At 38.9% G+C, this 17,313-nt stretch overlaps 1 protein-coding gene across 1 annotated transcript in view; it reads left to right on the top strand.

The window, feature by feature from the left end:
• Positions 1–3,630: 3,630 nt before the first annotated feature.
• The window catches only part of LOC104162513 (yorkie homolog), a gene marked incomplete at both ends in the record, with an annotated part of 14,288 nt that continues 605 nt past the window's right edge, over positions 3,631–17,313 (top strand). Inside the window, one exon of the mRNA XM_009701258.1 lies at positions 3,631–3,812. Within this exon, the coding sequence (XP_009699560.1) occupies positions 3,631–3,812 (182 nt within the window). The remainder of the gene's footprint in view (positions 3,813–17,313) is intronic.

Consider the following 17,313-nt stretch of genomic DNA (forward strand, 5'->3'; position numbering starts at 1 on the left):
TTGATAGCACACTTGTGTAATCAGTCAAGATAGCTGAAAATCATTCAGTGTTATTACTGTTGGGTTTTTTCCCCCACTGATTCTTCACTTGAATATGTTGTTAAGTTAGTGAAATTCAGTTAGCAGTATCTTTGTTTACTGTCCAAACTTTTAGTTTAATTTCAGAGTTAAAAATCGTTCCCTTACCTGAAAAACATCTCTATGGTCTGTTCTGAGGACAGTTTAAAATCTTGTCAATTTGAAGTCTTTTGTACTTGCATTCTTGAAATGATAAAATGCTCAGAAAAACCCTTTTAATGGATACCTGAATAAGAATTTAGAAACTAGATCTTCAGGTCTGGTTTCTGAAGAGTTACCAAATCATATAACTAAATTTTCCCCCAATATTTATGGATTAAGTATACACTGAAGTCTCAATATCTTACGATATTCCTGGTTTAAATACACTCTTGGTTAGAAACAGTACTTTCAAAATGGAAATTAGAAGGCATTTCAGGGATCTAGGAGGAGGGAAGAAAATGAAGAACATCAGACAAACATGATTTGTTTCTTACAGTTTTAGTTGCAGAGTCAGTAGGTGGGAAGAATGGAGCAAACTGTGATCAGAGAGAACAGGAGTAGTACAAGCAGCTGAAAGCTATAGGTACAGAAAATATGAAGAGTCTGGCATGAGAAGGAAATTATTTCCAAAGCTGCGTATTAGTGGAAGAGAGACGTAGGGAAGTAATACTTGCATGGTGCATGCAGGAAAAACAAATTCATAGCATGTTGAAGTGATGTCAGTGATGCTGCACTTAAGTGTTTGACTAAGTTTAGAAATGTTACATTTTTATGAGGTTCTCTGTAACAGGACTTGGCTGTGAACTGCATGAGGCAGGGACTCTGAAACCATGATGATATGATAGGAGACTTGACCATAAAGGTAGCCTTTTAACCAAAAGAAAATTGACATTCTTCAGCTTTGGGTACTTCATTTTTACAAACTAGGTAGTTTACTTTTAACTTAGATGTGCTTCTTTCAGGTCATTGCAATTTTCTGTCCTTTATCCCTCTTTACTTTCCACTGTAGTTGACCTTTTATCTTGTTTAATAACAGGGTGTGAATCCTGGAAGTTCTGATGAGCAGCACAGACTTCTGCTTGAGTTGCAGAATTAGCTGACAGCAAGAAAAGGCTGTTTTCTGTTGTGTCCTACCTGCTTTTAAGATAAAAGAGGGCAAGATACAGAAAGCAAAAGGCACAGTCCTGGTTCCAGACTTGATAGGATTCTGGATTAAAAAAGAGAAAGGAGGAGATACATTGCCCACTCCAGCAGTGTAATGTCTAGCTTGTCTAGAGCTGCTAGGTGGGCTGCCTTTCTTTTTGCATTGCTCTGTCTAGCTTCAGCTTTGCCCTAATTTGGTAAATGTTGGTAGTCTAATTGCTGTCAGTCTTCCAGGAGAGATTGCCCAGTGGAGGTCCTGGAGCAGCTCACTGCTCACATCCTTGCAGGACAGCTGTTGGTGCTCTTGAAACGTTTTGCTTAACAGTTTCTGGCGTCTTGGGGTGCAGGAACCTTCTGTGTCTGTTCAGCAGAGGAACAAGCTGTCCTGTCTCTTCTCTCGCTGGCCTAGGGACCACAGCTCATGTCGCAAAGCTGGTTAATTGGCTTATCCTGGTCACCTTCTTCCTGAAGTTCAGTTTTGATGGTGAAGCGGTGCTGGATGTCTCGTAAGATCGACTGCTTTAAATGTCATCTTCCCACAATTTTTTTCCCCTGCTGGGTCAGGATGGGACTTGCAGGTTGAACCTCCAGCCCTTCATATTCACTCTGGTGTTTCTAGTTGGTACTGGGATTCAGTTTCTACTCCTGCTTTACCTGTTCACTTACCTTCACAAGAAGTCTTATTTGTGATCGTATGTATAAAGCTCTCTTATAAGTAACTGCATAAAAGATGATTTCAAATTACTTCAAGCTATTTGACACTTCATTTTATTTTGATTTAACTCATGAAAATGTGACCCACCTGTCTATTAGACTATTGACTTTGTGCTGGACATATGGAATAGTTGAAAGAGTAGACTGGAGAGTTGAGTCTGTAACTGCTTTTGACTTTTTTTCCTTTTCTGTTCTCACTCCAGTGAGCATATGGCATTTCGTCTTCATATATTGCCTCTGAATGGAAAGATGAGCTGTGGCAAGGGGAAAAGGGAGGAAGGCTGTGAAGCAGCAGCCATTTTTACTGCTATTATGAGATAAATGTATTTAGGCTTTTCTGGAATAAAGGAAAAACATTACTGTATCATAAGTTGAACACTCAAAAGACAGTGGAGACTGAAGGGTTTTTCAGAGAAAAGAGGATACAGATTCTTTATGAGATAATCCTCCTTTATTACGATAGTTAGAAGTGTTAGTGTTCCAGGAATCCTCTCTATATGATGAAAACATTAATTCAAACTAATACAACAGATGGTTTTCTTTGCACCAAATCAGCCTGTCATCCTAAAAGAAGCTCACTCATTACATTTTTTTTCCTTAGTTCCCATAAACCATAATCCTCATTCCCAGGGAAAAAAAAAAAAAAGAAGAAAAAACCCCTACCACTCTCCCATCACTGGTTCGACAAATGCATTCTGCAGCATATTGTGAATGTTAGCAGATTCAGGCTGTTCCAGACAACAAGATGGAGAGCTAATTCCAAAACGCCCCTGAAAATAGTGCCCTTGTAGTACATTCAGCCTTTCCCAGCCCTCTGTTTCACTTGGGAACTTGGTGCCTCTGTTGACTTTAACCATACTGGTCTCATGTCACGAAAAAATTAGTCCTGTCAAGTAGATGTATCCTAGTCATGCGTTATTTTATAAAACAAAATTGTCTTAGGTCTCGCTTTTGTGGGGGAAGGGAAGATGGATTCTCACTGTGCATTAGGCATACAAGACGACACCTTTTCTTCTCCACACTCCAGAAAAGATGCATCACATACTTCTATGTGGTAAAAGGAAATGAAGCACTAGCAAAATGTTTGCTATGTTGATGGCAGTATTTTTAGCTGTATCATTCATCTGCCGTTTCTGTAGCAGCTCTAATTTTGTATGTCAAGATGCCCTAAATGGAGTCTGTAACACTCAAAACTTGATGTGACAAGGATGTGAATGATTGTTGCATGACCTGCACCGCATTGAGAGAGAATGGTAGCCTTTAACCAAATGTAGTTTGGTATAAGTGAGATGATCTGTTTTGTCATTCTATGTGTTCTTAATGATTCTAAGGTTTCGCGTGAATAAGAAAAGTGATTTTGAATTATTTGTGTCTAAATTGAGCATAGTTTATTATGAAGGAGAAAGAGATCCTTCTAATTAAACTTGAAATATTTTACTACCACTTGAATTTTGCACCAACTTACACATTTAAAACTGTTTTCAGAAGCTTTTAGAACAAGTACATACTCTTAAACATGAGACTGTTGTATTGATTTCACAGGAATAACATGCGAGCATACATTTCACGCTCTGAACATCGGTGTAGCTGCATGTTTTGTACTGTCATGGCTTGTAATTTTATAAAGTTTTCAATATATGCCTTCTAAGGATACTACTTTCCTTGCATGTATTTGAATTTCATTTTTAACTGTTTATTGTTTTGGTTCCTTAGCCATGAATCAGCGCATCAGCCAAAGTGCTCCAGTGAAACAGCCACCCCCCCTGGCTCCTCAGAGTCCCCAGGGGGGTGTGATGGGTGGGAGTAGCTCCAATCAGCAACAACAGATGAGACTTCAGCAGCTACAGATGGAGAAGGAAAGGCTGAGACTGAAGCATCAAGAACTGCTTCGGCAGGTGAGGCCACAGGTTAGACACCGACTTCCACTATTTCTTTTGTGTGTTATGTTTCGTTTTGGCTAAGTTGTTGTTTCGGTGAGTCTTAAAGACCGGTGACTGTACAAAAAGCTTGGAGATCTAAAAAGATCTGAATTCATTCTGTTACTGGTCTCGGCTTGGTAGAGAAAGCATCTGACTTACCAGACTGAAGGTTTTTGCTTTCCTCCCTCGTTCCTCTCTAACAAGACTCTCTGAGAGCAGGCTTCTTTACTCTTAGGATGACATCATGGACTGTTGATCTGATTGGATACTCCTCTTGAGAATATATGTCATATTCAGTGAGTTCTGAGTCATGCAAAAAGGCAAGAAGTTGGTTCCCACAGCTGCTTTAGTTCTCCATTTGAAGTGGAGGAAAATCTTTCACTTTTAGGACCTGTCATAATCTGTAGGATTTCAAAGTACTTTTAAAGTGTAAGAAAGATACACTGAGGAGACACCTTGTTGCTAAAATCTTACCTGTTAAACACTGGAGTGGAGCATGGAACAACCGAACCATTCGTGCTGCATTTTGAACCTGTGGTTTTCATATGCTGGAAAATTTCAAACTTCATAATTAGACTCCAAGCTAGTCCTTCCGGTATTTTTCTACTACACGAATATAGCTGTAGCAAATGTTAAAGTGTAGAACTGGACATTGGAATCTCTGGATTTTGAATTCGGGCTTGACTTACTTTTGTCGCTAAGCCTTCTGCTTCGATTTTTCCATCTGAATGTTTTAAGAGTTACTACCATCTGTGCTAGATACTTAGGATATTCTTTGGTTTTTTGATACTGCCAGAGAAAGCACTAATCTTTTCTTTGAGGAAAACCTTCTAAAATCTTACCCTGTTCCCTTTTCACTTTGGGTGATGGGCCTTGTATCAGGAGAGGATAAGGTCTTAATGTCCTCAAAGACAGCTTTTCTCTTTCTTCGTCACCTGCAGTATTCTGTCCTTGAATCTGACTCCCGTTACCCCCTTTGTAGTCAAGGCCTGTTTTGCAGGAATCATCAGCATCTCTTGGTGTAAGATGGGTCATCTTTACAGCCGTTACTTTTTATAGTACTCTAGGTACGAATACGTTGCAAAGGTGGCATCAGGACTTTCTCTCCGCTTAAGCACCTGGGCTTCTGCTGTTTCTGCTTTGCAATTAATCCACCAACAAACATTTTACCTGTGCTAGCATGCTTCTAGGTAGGCCTTCTAATTGTCTTCTTGCCTCAGTTGTCGTTGAGAACCTGACTAACTTTGGACCAGGTGACAGCCATTTCCTTTGTGGTGTTGTCCCTGGTTAAGCTTATCTGTCAAATCCGCATCCTTGGTAAATCTGTGAGTTTTGTTTCACTGTGTCATGATTTTTCTAGTTTCTTAACTCCCTTATCCTGTCTCATCTGGCCTGTCTTGGGGGCTTGATACTACAAGATGGTGTTTATAAGACAGCCTGCATAGGCAAACCATGCAGCTAAAGTAATTTTTATCCATCTTATTTTTACTCTTAGGCATTGCGGAATATCAATCCCAGCACAGCAAATTCTCCAAAACATCAGGTAGGCTCTTAACTGATGTTTCAGTGTAATTAGAAAAATGAAGGCATTAAATTAGGCTAGCAGGGGAGCTTTTTGCTACATGAAGGCATTCTAAAGAAGAAAAGGAAACACACACCCCTCCTCCCCCCCGCCCCGCCAAGCTCTGCCATACACATTTTTGAACCACTCCTCTGGTCGTGACCCTAATGGTATTTTTGAGTGCTGCATTACCACAACTTTATATCAATATTTAAAATGAGGAATTCATTGCACATTTTTCTGCAAACATTGAAGACAACCTTCTTGTTTAGCATTCTTGAGGATACTGCTGTTCCAGTCCTGATGTCACCAAGATGTGTATTTAAAGCAAACCTCCCATTATATCTAAGGTAGTAGTTTGTGACTTTTAAGTACTGTTCATACGAATGTTCTTTTCAGTTTGTTTAAACAGGTGTGATCTTAAAGTAGGATGTCTGTAATCAGTTAATAAAAAGTCACATGAAATATTTATGATTTTTAAGCATGTACAGTGTAACAGAATTATTTAATAGATTTAGACTAACAAAATAATTGCTATGGGGATATAATACGTAATTATTCCATTTTGATGTTTAACAGGCTCCTGCACAGATACATTTTTCTGTATAGGAAACAACAATTCTGAAAAGCCTCCCCAGCTCAGACCCAACGAAAATTGGTCAAAATATGAAGCATAACGAACAGTTTAATAGAGACTTCTTTTAGGTTCTTAAGAAGTTGAATATGGAATGAGTCTCTGAAAGGGTGGATTTCTGGATGTATTCAAAGAGCTTCTTGCTTGCTATTGCTAACAGTATTCTTAATCTACTGGTTCTTAGGACAATATTTATATTGGCTTTTGTTGTACCTTGTTTTTCTAAGAAAAAACACTATATGCACTAGGCAAGAAAAACAGAATAAAAGAGAAAGTATCCTGTGTTTGGAAGCCATGAGTACTGGTGTACTATTGCATTCTGAAGAGTACTGCAAAATTTGTGCATTACTAGTTCTCCCAAGAAGATCGTCTTCAAAATAGGAATCTCAAACCTTAGAAACAGTACTGACACCCTTGAAAAAAATACTTTCTTGTTTGGCAATATCAGTGCAGCTCTAAAACTGAAGCATTTTAATTCAGACGTAATAATTGGATTCATTTACAGAGCATTAGCTACATAATGATCTGGTTGATCAATACTAGATCCTGTTATGGAGGATTAACCTGGACAGGCCAGAGAGTTGGGTGGAGAGGAACCTGATGAAGTTCAACAAGGGCAAGTGTAGGGTCCTGCACTTAAGGAATAATAACCCCATGCACCAGTACAGGCTGGGGGTTGGTCTGCTGGAGAACAGCCCAGCGGAGAAGGAACTGGGAGTCCCGGGGGACAGCAAGTTGCCCATGAGCCAGCAATGTGCCCTCGTGGCCAAGAAGGCCAATGGTATCTTGGGGTGCATGAGGAAGAGTGTGATCAGCAGGTCGAGGGAGGTTCTCCTCCCCCTCTGCTCTGCCCTGGGGAGGGCCACATCTGCAGTGCTGTGTCCAGTTCTGGGCTCCCCAGTTCAGGAAAGACAAGAAACTACTGGAGAGAGTCCAGTGGAGGGCAGCGAAGATGATGAGGGGACTGGAGATCTCCCTGATAAGGAAAGGCTGAGGGAACTGACTCTGTTCAGCCTGGAGAAGAGAAGACTGGGAGGGGATCTCATCAATACTTATAAATACCTCAAGGGTGGGTGTCAAGAGGATGGAGCCAGACCTCCCTTCCAGTGGTGCCCAGTGACAGGTTAAGGGGCAACGGGCACAAACTGAAACACAGGAAGCTCCACCTGAATATGAGGAAAAACTTCCATACTTTGAGGGTGGCCGAGCACTGGCACAGGCTGCCCAGAGGGGGTGTGGAGTCTCCTTCTCTGGAGATATTCAAAACCCACCTGGACGTGATCCTGTGCAAATTTTGCTGTAGGTGACCCTGCTTTGGCAGGGGGGTTGGCATGGATGATCTCCAGAGGTCCCTTCCAACCCTGATGATTCTGTAAGAAAAAAAACTCCTTAAGAATTGCAGGTATACAAGGGAACAAACGGAGAAGCACACTCTTCCACACCAGTTGGAAACACCTTATCTTCTGCCACAATTAGGTCATTCAGAAGCGTCGTTTTTCTTACTGAATGCCAAAAGTGTATGCTATGTTTTCTTCTATGCCTGAAAACCTGTCACACAATTGTTCACTCTTCCACAGTAACTTCTTGCTATTGTGAACTCAGAAATATGTGGCAACTGGAGAACTTTGTGATTAGTTTCATACTTAGTAAGATCAGATTTTCAGAACTTCTGGAAATTCTGGCTTAAAATACTAAAAAGCTGCAAAAACTCAGAGACTTACTGATGATTTGTTAAACGTTATATATAGTGGTCACTCTGCTTTGTTTGGGATGGGAACTGATGAAACAATTTATGCAGAAATCAGGATTCCAGTTACATTTAAATTGGCTTCATACCAGGCTCACCTGTATACTCACCTGCCTGGGATCAGTTTTGTTAGTCAGTTTTTATGAGTCAAGCTGTGTTTGAGTGCTCTGGTGGATAGAAGAGTAGGCAATCATGTCAACTTAAAAGTTCTATAATACTAGATTATTCATGTTGTATCATCTAAATGGTTTTTTTGTGATTTCATGTGTCACTTCAATAGTATAGCGAACAGCCACATGTGGAAGAAGGTGCTTGGAGAACTGCTTCTGGAAATTGTTCTCTAAATGCTCCTTGAGACGTTGTACTGTGGAGACAAATGTTGTCTGTCTTCTCCGATGATGCTATTATTGAAGTCCCAATCTTTACATCCCATTGGATCATAGTCAACCTAGTGAATCTGTGAAAAGTCTGTAGAAAGAATGAACATTATTTCAGTCAACTCTTTCTTTTTGACAGATCCTTTCTTCCCTTTGTGAATAAAATTCATGAAGTTTATCATCATGAAAGCAGATAATTCATCTAAAGCTGTGCTTGGGGAAGAATAATAGCTTATCTTGCTAAATTTTAGATGTTCTCTTAAGGAATACTGAAAATAAAGTCATCTTATGTTCAGTGCTCTTAATTGTGGGAAGATTAAATCTTTTTTAGGGAGGGATTGTCGAGGTCTTCCATTTGTAAAGAAATTATAACACCAGCATTCCTGAAGCTTGCCTCTAATGAAGTATCTCTTTTATATGGATTAAAAAAAAAAAGAGACACACGTTCTTTAACTTTTAACTGGATCACTGAGCTTTTCTTAATCAGAGAATCTAATAGGTTGGAAGGGACTGGTGGAGGTGATCTAGTCCAGCATCCTGCGCTGCGCCCAGCCCAGCCTCCTTTCTTTACATTTTTGTCCACGTAACCTGGATACAGTGCCATGGTTGTGTTGATATCTTTCTTTGGTCAGGTTTTTTTGGTACTGAGTGTACATTGTGTCCTTGCCGGGTTTTCTCTCTCTGCCATGACACTGTGGTATCCTGTAGTGACAGTAACACTCAGAATGTTATGTGTGGAGGCCTTAGGACTTAAATACCTCTTGGAAAGATTAAACAATTGCTCAATTTCATCTTTTGTAGTAAGTACAGTAGAAGACTCTTCTTGTTTGAATGAGGATGTATTTTATTATAGTTCTAAAAATGTCCAAGTCAAAGGTATTTGAATCAAAAATTGTAACTTCCATATTTACTGTGTATAAACAAGAGCTTTTGATAGATCCAGGGAATTTGAAAACACTAAGCATCTGTCCAGTTACTTGCGCTTACCATCATCAATTATCTGTGAACACCTTAAAGATGCCTACCTGTCTTAACTAAGAGATTGAATCACTTTTCTCTCCATCCCCAGTAGCTCTTCTTCCATTTTCCTGCAGTTAGCATCCAGTTGTCAACAACGCCTCACCTAAAGTAGATGTCAGTCAAATTTTGTATAAATCATAAAATTGTCTAGATGTTAGGTAACAGATTTCTTGCCTCCAGTATGCGACAGAGAGAGAGAGGGGCAGATAATGTTGAGGTACTGGTGGCATTATTCTTGGATTTTGTGCAGACTACTGTCTTGTGCTAAGACTGGAAGATTTCTTATTTGTCTGCAGCTAATATTAGGGTATTTGCTAGTAAGATCAGCATACTACACAGCGGTTTATGTGATAGGTTCCTCTGTATATGCTTGCTCATTCTGTATCTGCTGCTTGTTTCTAGCACTGAATGGAGATCCCTAAGAACCAGATGTAGCCCTGCTTCCTTCCTGCTCTGCTCAGTTGTGCTTTCCAGCTTACCTTTCTGTTACATCTATGCTGCTTTCTTGGTAGTTCTGCCTACCTGGAGTGTGCTCTCTGTTCATTGTCTCCATTCTTTTGTTCTTTGTATTTCATGAAGTACCTTCATATTCTCTGTCCTGTTGCCCCAGACTTATTTCTTAGCAACTTTTGAGTGGCATTCTGGACATTCCCCTACTCGGTGAAGAATCTGCAAAGACATATGGCCAGTCTGTCACTGTTTGCTGAATCACTTGGTTTTGTTTCATATTTTTTTTCATATTTGCTCTTACTTCATAAAATGTAATCACTTACCGCACTGAATAATTACTGGGTTTGAAATACTATTTTAGTTTCCTATGATTCCTTTTTTCTAAAAATTCGTCTTAACTAGGTTTTGACACCTTTCGTCAGCTTAGTCGAGCAGATTTCCAGTGTTCCAGTAAAGTATTAATCTCTTAGGACACTACTGCTGTTTTTCAATAAAAGATTTTTTTCAGTCACTTCATGTACACCAATACAAAGCTGTGTTAATCTCAGATTTGTGACATTTTCTAGAAAGTAAGGAAGGCATCGTTAAAAGCAAGTACACTCTTGAACTTCCATGATGTTAGTGAAGCTGGAAGTTGTACTGAGGACTTGGGTTTTGCTTTGTTGGTTTTTTTTGTGTGTGTTTGTTTTTTTTTTTCTCTTCTGTAATATGTCTTTAAATAACAAGATATACTTGTGTTCAAATCTTAGTGGAAATGGTGGGCAATAGTTACTTCTTAGTGAATCCCAGTGTTGTCCCTTGAATCTGTCCTTTCCCATCCCTCTGTGTGTTGTCTGAAGATGACCTAGATTAACAAGGTAAATGACATGTCTTGGTTTTGTCAAGGGTGTTCGTGTTGAGGGGAGGCAGGAGTTGGTGTTGGGTTTGTTTATTTTTTACAGAAATAAAGTACTGAGGCCATCTGTTTCATCTTTGAACACGGCTTTTTTTGACCACTGAAGATATGACCACTGGTATACAGAAACATTTTTGAAAATTAAGTTTACAAGATGCAGGAAGAAAATAACAAGTTACTTGCGGCAAATTCATAGCTGTATTGTGTCCCTTGGTTTTAATTTGCCTTATTGCTTGATATTTGATAGAGAAAATGATCTCTGATTTGTCTTATTTTGAAGAGATTCATTATGTGAAAAGTTTTGAGGAGGGCTAGCTAAGACACAGTGAAGAGTCTTTCCAACAAAGTTTTTTTTTTTCCCATTTAAAATTTTTGTTTCTGATTGAACGTTTTTTGATCAATAGTCACAAATAGGGTTTTTTTCCCATTTAAAATTTTTGTCTCTGAACGTTTTTTGATCAATAGTCACAAATAATACCTGAAACTTCTCATTTTAGTGGAAGTAAACATTGTACCCCTCCTTTTGTTGTGTTTTACTCGCTTGATAGCTCTTTTTACTAGTACTAAGTGTTGCTTTGTCCCTCATGGTTTAAGTTTTCTGTTAGATGTTTCTTTTGCACAATGAACAGAAATTGTTACTGATTTCTTAATCTCCAAAATCAAAAATCAATAACAAAATATTACTGGAGAGCTGTCACACAAATAAGGGAGATAAGCAGCATGTACGATATCATAAGTAACTTGAAAATTCCAAATAGGCAGAAATAAATTTTATCTGTGTTTTCATTGAACTGTTAATATGTTATTGTTAGCAGCAAAGGTGACAAACTATTGTTATTCACTAGGAGCAGCATGTATGATATCATAAGTAACTTGAAGATTCCAAATAGGCAGAAATCAATTTTATCTGTGTTTTCATTGAACTGTTGATATGTTATTGTTAGCAACAAAGGTGACAAACTATTGTTATTCACTAGACTGCCTTCCAAAAATCTTTGTAATTAATGAACTGACTTCTTTAGTCTGTGGCGGTAAATTCAGCATGTAATAACAAATCTTAGTATATTGCATCTATTTATATAAGCATCTGTTTTTAGGAAAGCACTTGTATTTTAGGTAGCTCAAGGTTAGTTCAGATAATCTGTCAAGTACCTGTCATTTACTCTGTATGAGTTGCATAGAGCTTTGTTATAAAGTATCATGAGGCTTACAGGTAAGGCAGCATACCTATGCAGTGCCATGCCTTTAGAAATTAATTCAGGAGAAGACTTCACCAGCTGTCTAGAGCCATCCTAAACTGGGGCTGAAGACTGCAGCTGGGGTGTTCTTTGATATTTTTTAAGCAAAATATTTACTGCTTAATAAAATGACTTCTGACTAAGAAGTCTGGTAGACATGCTCTGTCAAACTGAACTGCAGCAGTTTAAGATGTTAAACTCTGCTGTCTGCCAGAGATTGCCTTAATAATAAGGCAGCAGAAACAGGATGTGTCTAACGTTTTTTCATAATCTAGAAGCTGAAGCGTTGGTGTGACTCCACTGCAAGGTAGAGCAGACACCTGATCTATCAGAAAAATTATTTTTCAGCCGGGTCAGTTTTCTGACTTGTCTTAGTGTATGGCCATACAAATCCTAGTTGCAGCTGAAGGAAGGGGCAATAATATGCAGTCAAAGGTCATCTATCAGTAAAAAGTCACTTTGGAATTGCCCCTGGGTTGTGACCCACAGAGATTAAGAGAACAAGGCACACATCTTCCTCTGCCCTGACTAACAAACTGCTTCTTCTAAACACTGTTAAATAAAACAGAAAGTTCTGTCAAAGCATTGGGAATTTCAGGTTGGAGTTGGATGTCCTGTAAGAATTATGGAGATGTTCCTTGACCTAATTATTATTTAAGTCGTTGCTATTTCTGATGAGCAGTACACTAAGGTACTAATTTAAAGACTGCCTAGAAAATGCAAGCATATTTGGACACAAATAGGCAAGCATTATTGAAAGGCAGTCCTGCGTGGCTGGATTTGAGGCGGAAATATCAAAATATACAACATGTGAAATTCAGCTAGTTTTACTGTGGAAGCAGCATTGCTGTTGTTCAGCCATCTTGAGAACTTAGTGCTTTAAATGTTCTTTGGCTTCTGAAATAGTGTAGCGTCATTTCTTATTGAAAACCATAGATCTAAGTGAAACTTGTTTATTAGTTCGTGTCGCAAGAACTGTAGAATTTGAGTTTCACGCTCCGTGTTGGTGTAAGTGGGAAATGTTGAGCATTAGTAGCTAGAAGTGACACAGTAGGAAAAATACTTACATGATTAAGCTGAAAATTCCAAAGTTCTGATTCCACTTGCAGCACCTAAGCTTTACAGATTAACAAAATCATTTTACTGTTTTCTTGTGAATGTAGATCTATATGGATAAATACCCTCTCTAAAAGCCTGTAGAGTAAATCAGATCTGCATTCGTTGCCTTTGTTGTTTTTGGGGGGTTTTTTTATGCCCCTAATTGCCTTCTGACACATTTTATGTCCATATAGGAGTTGTAGCTCACTGCCATGGATTTCCTGGAGTCGCAGGTGCTACTTGTAGGTGCAAAACTTAATCACAAAGTACTGCTAAAGCAGTGGGTGAGCAGAAGATACCAGTCATGTTGACCTGAGTACAAGATGGCCGTGAGTAACAGCTTTTGCTAGAAGCAAACACGAATTGGTAGCAGGAGGCCATCCAGCTCTGCACGGCCTTCATGATGGTCGGCTCCCGCTGCCGCTGGGACACCTCGGCGGGGGAGGAGCGGTACTGGAGCCCGCTAGAAGCAGACACGAATTGGTAGCGGGAGGCCATCCAGCTCTGCACGGCCTTCCTGATGGTCGGCTCCCGCTGCCACGTACCTGCCTTACTGGTGCTCTGGGACACCTCGGCGGGGTAGGAGCGGTACTGGAGCCCTGGGCAGATAGATAGCGAGAGGAGTCTGAAGCAGTGGCACAGCAAAGGACTGCAAAACCAAACAAGATGCCGGACACGAATTGGTAGCGGGAGGCCATCCAGCTCTGCACGGCCTTCCTGATGGTCGGCTCCCGCTGCCACGTACCTGCCTTACTGGTGCTCTGGGACACCTCGGCGGGGTAGGAGCGGTACTGGAGCCCTGGGCAGATAGATAGCGAGAGGAGTCTGAAGCAGTGGCACAGCAAAGGACTGCAAAACCAAACAAGATGCCGGACTTTATTTACAAACATCTATTCCAATTTATGCTGCCTTATCTGCGCTTGCAATGATCTGCATAGCATTGAGTTCTTTGCCGAGTGTATACAATACAAATAATTATCACTCTATTAGTATCACTTCTTAAATTAATTTTGCTGGTTTTCATGATTGCGACACAATGATTTATGTTTCCCCCTTGCTCTTCACTAATTGCATAACTCCTCCTTGCCGAGTTCGTTTGTCTTAATCTGTCCACGTGTTTTCCTTGTTTCTTTTGTACATATTCTGTAACTTCATGGCCCTCAAACAAGAACATAAATACTTTGTCTGAAGAAGGAACTGGGTCCTGTAAGTCTGCCCATAAGTGTCAAGGTCTTCTCTAAACATTTCCTTCCCATTGCAGTGAAGCATGTGGATCATTTGATAGTTGAGCAGTGTTTGGGAGGGCAGAAATCTTACAATTGGCCCTTTTAAAGTACATTTACAAAAAAGACCCCAATTATAAGGATACATCAGTTCAAGCTGAGTAGTATATCATTTGTTTAATACAGTAAGAATATGATATGTGAGTTGCACAAGGGAGTCTTTTACCTTTCTTCAAAAGCGTGGTGAAGATAAAAATGCTCTGAAAAGAGTAGTTTTATAAAGTTAATTTGGACATGGTGTGAATGACCTGGAACTTCATGTAAAACTTAATCTGTATGCAATTATGAAAAAAAAATGGATAAGGTCAGCCAGATAAATTACACAATGCTGACCTTATTTTTAAAATTACTTACTTAAGGAGATGACAGATTATTTTGGTCTTTATGTAATAACCAAAATTCAGCTTTTTTGTTAACAATAGGAATGCTAAGTTTTTATTTTCCCAGAGGTACTTAAAGTTTTACATACTTACAAAAATAGGATAAGATCAAGTTATAGACAACTAAGCCAGGATTTTGTCATGTTTTTATTTTTGCCTCCCGACTTTAAATAGTTCCAACAGAGGATATATTTTGAAGTATGAACTAAAAGCCTAGAGTTCACATTGCTCTGTTTGGAGCTGAGAGAGGCTTGTACACTCCCATATATTTTTTTAAGTATACAAAACACATAACTTTTTTTATTGAAAATCAGTTTTACAAGGAAGAAGAAATGAAAAGACCATTCTTCAAGCAACACAACTTTAGCTTCCATTACATGCACCTTTTAGGAAAAATAGTCTTAATACACTCTTTAGGGCTTGGAGAAAACTTCGCTTATGTCACGGAATGATTAAAAATTGTTCCATATTTGTTTCTGAATAGCTCATCTTTTTTGGCAATTCCTTTCTCTTTCAGACTCCCAGATTGACATAAATTATTACTTGAATGAGTAATGGAATAACATTCTTTCTAGGGGAAGTGCTGTAGTTCTGCCTCCTGAATAAGTAGCAGCAATGCTACTTACTAATAATTAAAAATAGTTGTAGATTTGCACTTTTAGCAATGTTGTTGAAACAAGGATAAGAGTAGTACTGATATTAAAGACTTACTTCACTACATTGTACGTGCCAAAGAATAGGCAAAATACAGTTCTCTCTCCTGGTTTAATACATCTCTTTCTAGGGGGCCTTCAGTGAAATGTGGTTTTTCTTTTTTAGCTGCCTAGTATCTGAGCTACATTTATTTTTACTGTACAATTTAAGTTCATATATTGATGAAACTTCAGTCTCTCCTATGCTCGAAGGATTTAGAAAATACAAAGCTAACTTTCCTGGTTTTCGAGATTGCTTATTTTCTTTCTACTGACTTTTTTCCTGTATGGATTTCTCTTTTCTCTCTCTCTCTCTTTTTTTTTTTTTTTTTTTTTTAAAAAAAACTAATACATCAGGAGGCAGTGCTGATTGGAAAGACCAGGCCTACCACACAATGACATACAATGTCACTTTAGTGCTTTATATATAGAAATGACTCTGTTGATTTTGCTTTGCCATCACTCTTTGGGGCACTGGTGTGTGATTAAGCTTCATCTGCAGGCTGCTGGCACTTTTGGCCCCTCCTCTTCATCCCAGTCAGGGACTGCAGCCCAAGGAAATAAAAATGCAACCAACAGATCAAAGCAAAAGGGAAGGGGAAAAGGACAGAGGATTCTTGCCACAGCCAGGTAGTTGTAGCTACATAAGAGCAGAGCACTCGCTGATGAACAGCTCTGCTATCAGTGGAGAAGGAAGGTGTGCTATATTCCAGGTATGAACCCAAGGCTGAAAAGATTATAGAAATAGTGGTGCAAAATAAAATTATTTTTTTTTAAATTTATTTTCCCTTCCTCCTTTTTCATTGGACAAATAGCAAGATACAATTAGTTAAAAGTAGCTGAAAAAGTAGTTTCTTTTTTTTTCCTTTTTTTCTTTTTTTTCCAAATGGATTGAGTCCACCAGTATATCAGCCTTCTTGTATCAAGGCTGATGTGACTGACAGAAGTTTATAAACTTAGCTGTGAAGTAAGGCCTCATTATATAGTGCTTGCACTTGGTTTTATTACGCAAGCAAATGAAAATCATATGGATGAGCCTATAGAAATGATTAAAAGGTGCCTACCATCCTGTGATCTGAAAAGGAGGAGAAAGGAGGATTATTACGATTTATTAAAACAGTGGCCAGGTGGTGGTGAGCAGAGAACTGGATTTACTTGCAGTAGGCAATTGGGTGTGACGAACACAGAAACTAATAGTGTGCTTGTACACTTTCTGCAAAGGTCTAATCAACTGGAGTGAGAAAATCTTCTAGTTTAGATGTGAAACTTGGTATTAAAGGAATATGTAGAATAATAATCCACAGGAATGGGAGTGAAGCATATGCAGATTAGAAACGGAAAAAAAACCCCAGGTGGTAGGGAGGCATTCCTTTTGGCACAATCTACTGGAAAATAAAAGAACCTTAGACTTTTTCAAAAAGAAATAATTTTGAAGAAGAATTGGAGAAAGATTATTTTTGTATATTGAAAGTCTGCAGTAGTCAGTAGGCTCATAATTGAGAATGGATGAAGACCTCTCATTTTATGAGTGAGAAATACCAAGTATTGTCAAGACTGACAAGATTGGTTTTGCCTGAGATTAGCTTCCCAGGCACAGTGTGGAAGTCACATACTAGTAATAATGGTAACAAGACAGTCAATAGATTTCTTTACTAGTCTCTACATTAACAAAGCACAGACTTGATGAGCCGTTGATGATGTTTTAGGAGAGCTGCTTGAAGAAAATTACTGTATTTTTCACATGTGTAACTAACGGATTACCACTTTAAAAAGGGAGAGAGGGGACACTGGAGATTACATAAAATGCTGCTTATCTCCACCTACCTTTTAACAGAAAATACACAAGAGTAAACTTATTTTCATGAAATAGTAATGACAAGCTTTATGGATGGATTGATTCAATTTGGTGCACAGTCAGATGTCTAAAATTATATATATGTAATCCAGGTTCGTAACTTTAGAAGTGCAATGTATTTAGTTTTACTAAAAAATTGCTAGGGATTTGAAGAGCTTTAAGATTTACATATGGGACAAATCACTGATTTGGTCAACCAGAAATTTCAAAATGCATGCCTCAAACAGGAGGAGTGACTGGGAACTTG

This window comes from Cariama cristata, unplaced genomic scaffold (genome assembly GCF_000690535.1).
Source record: "Cariama cristata isolate BGI_N322 unplaced genomic scaffold, ASM69053v1 scaffold17335, whole genome shotgun sequence".
NCBI lineage: Eukaryota > Metazoa > Chordata > Aves > Cariamiformes > Cariamidae > Cariama > Cariama cristata.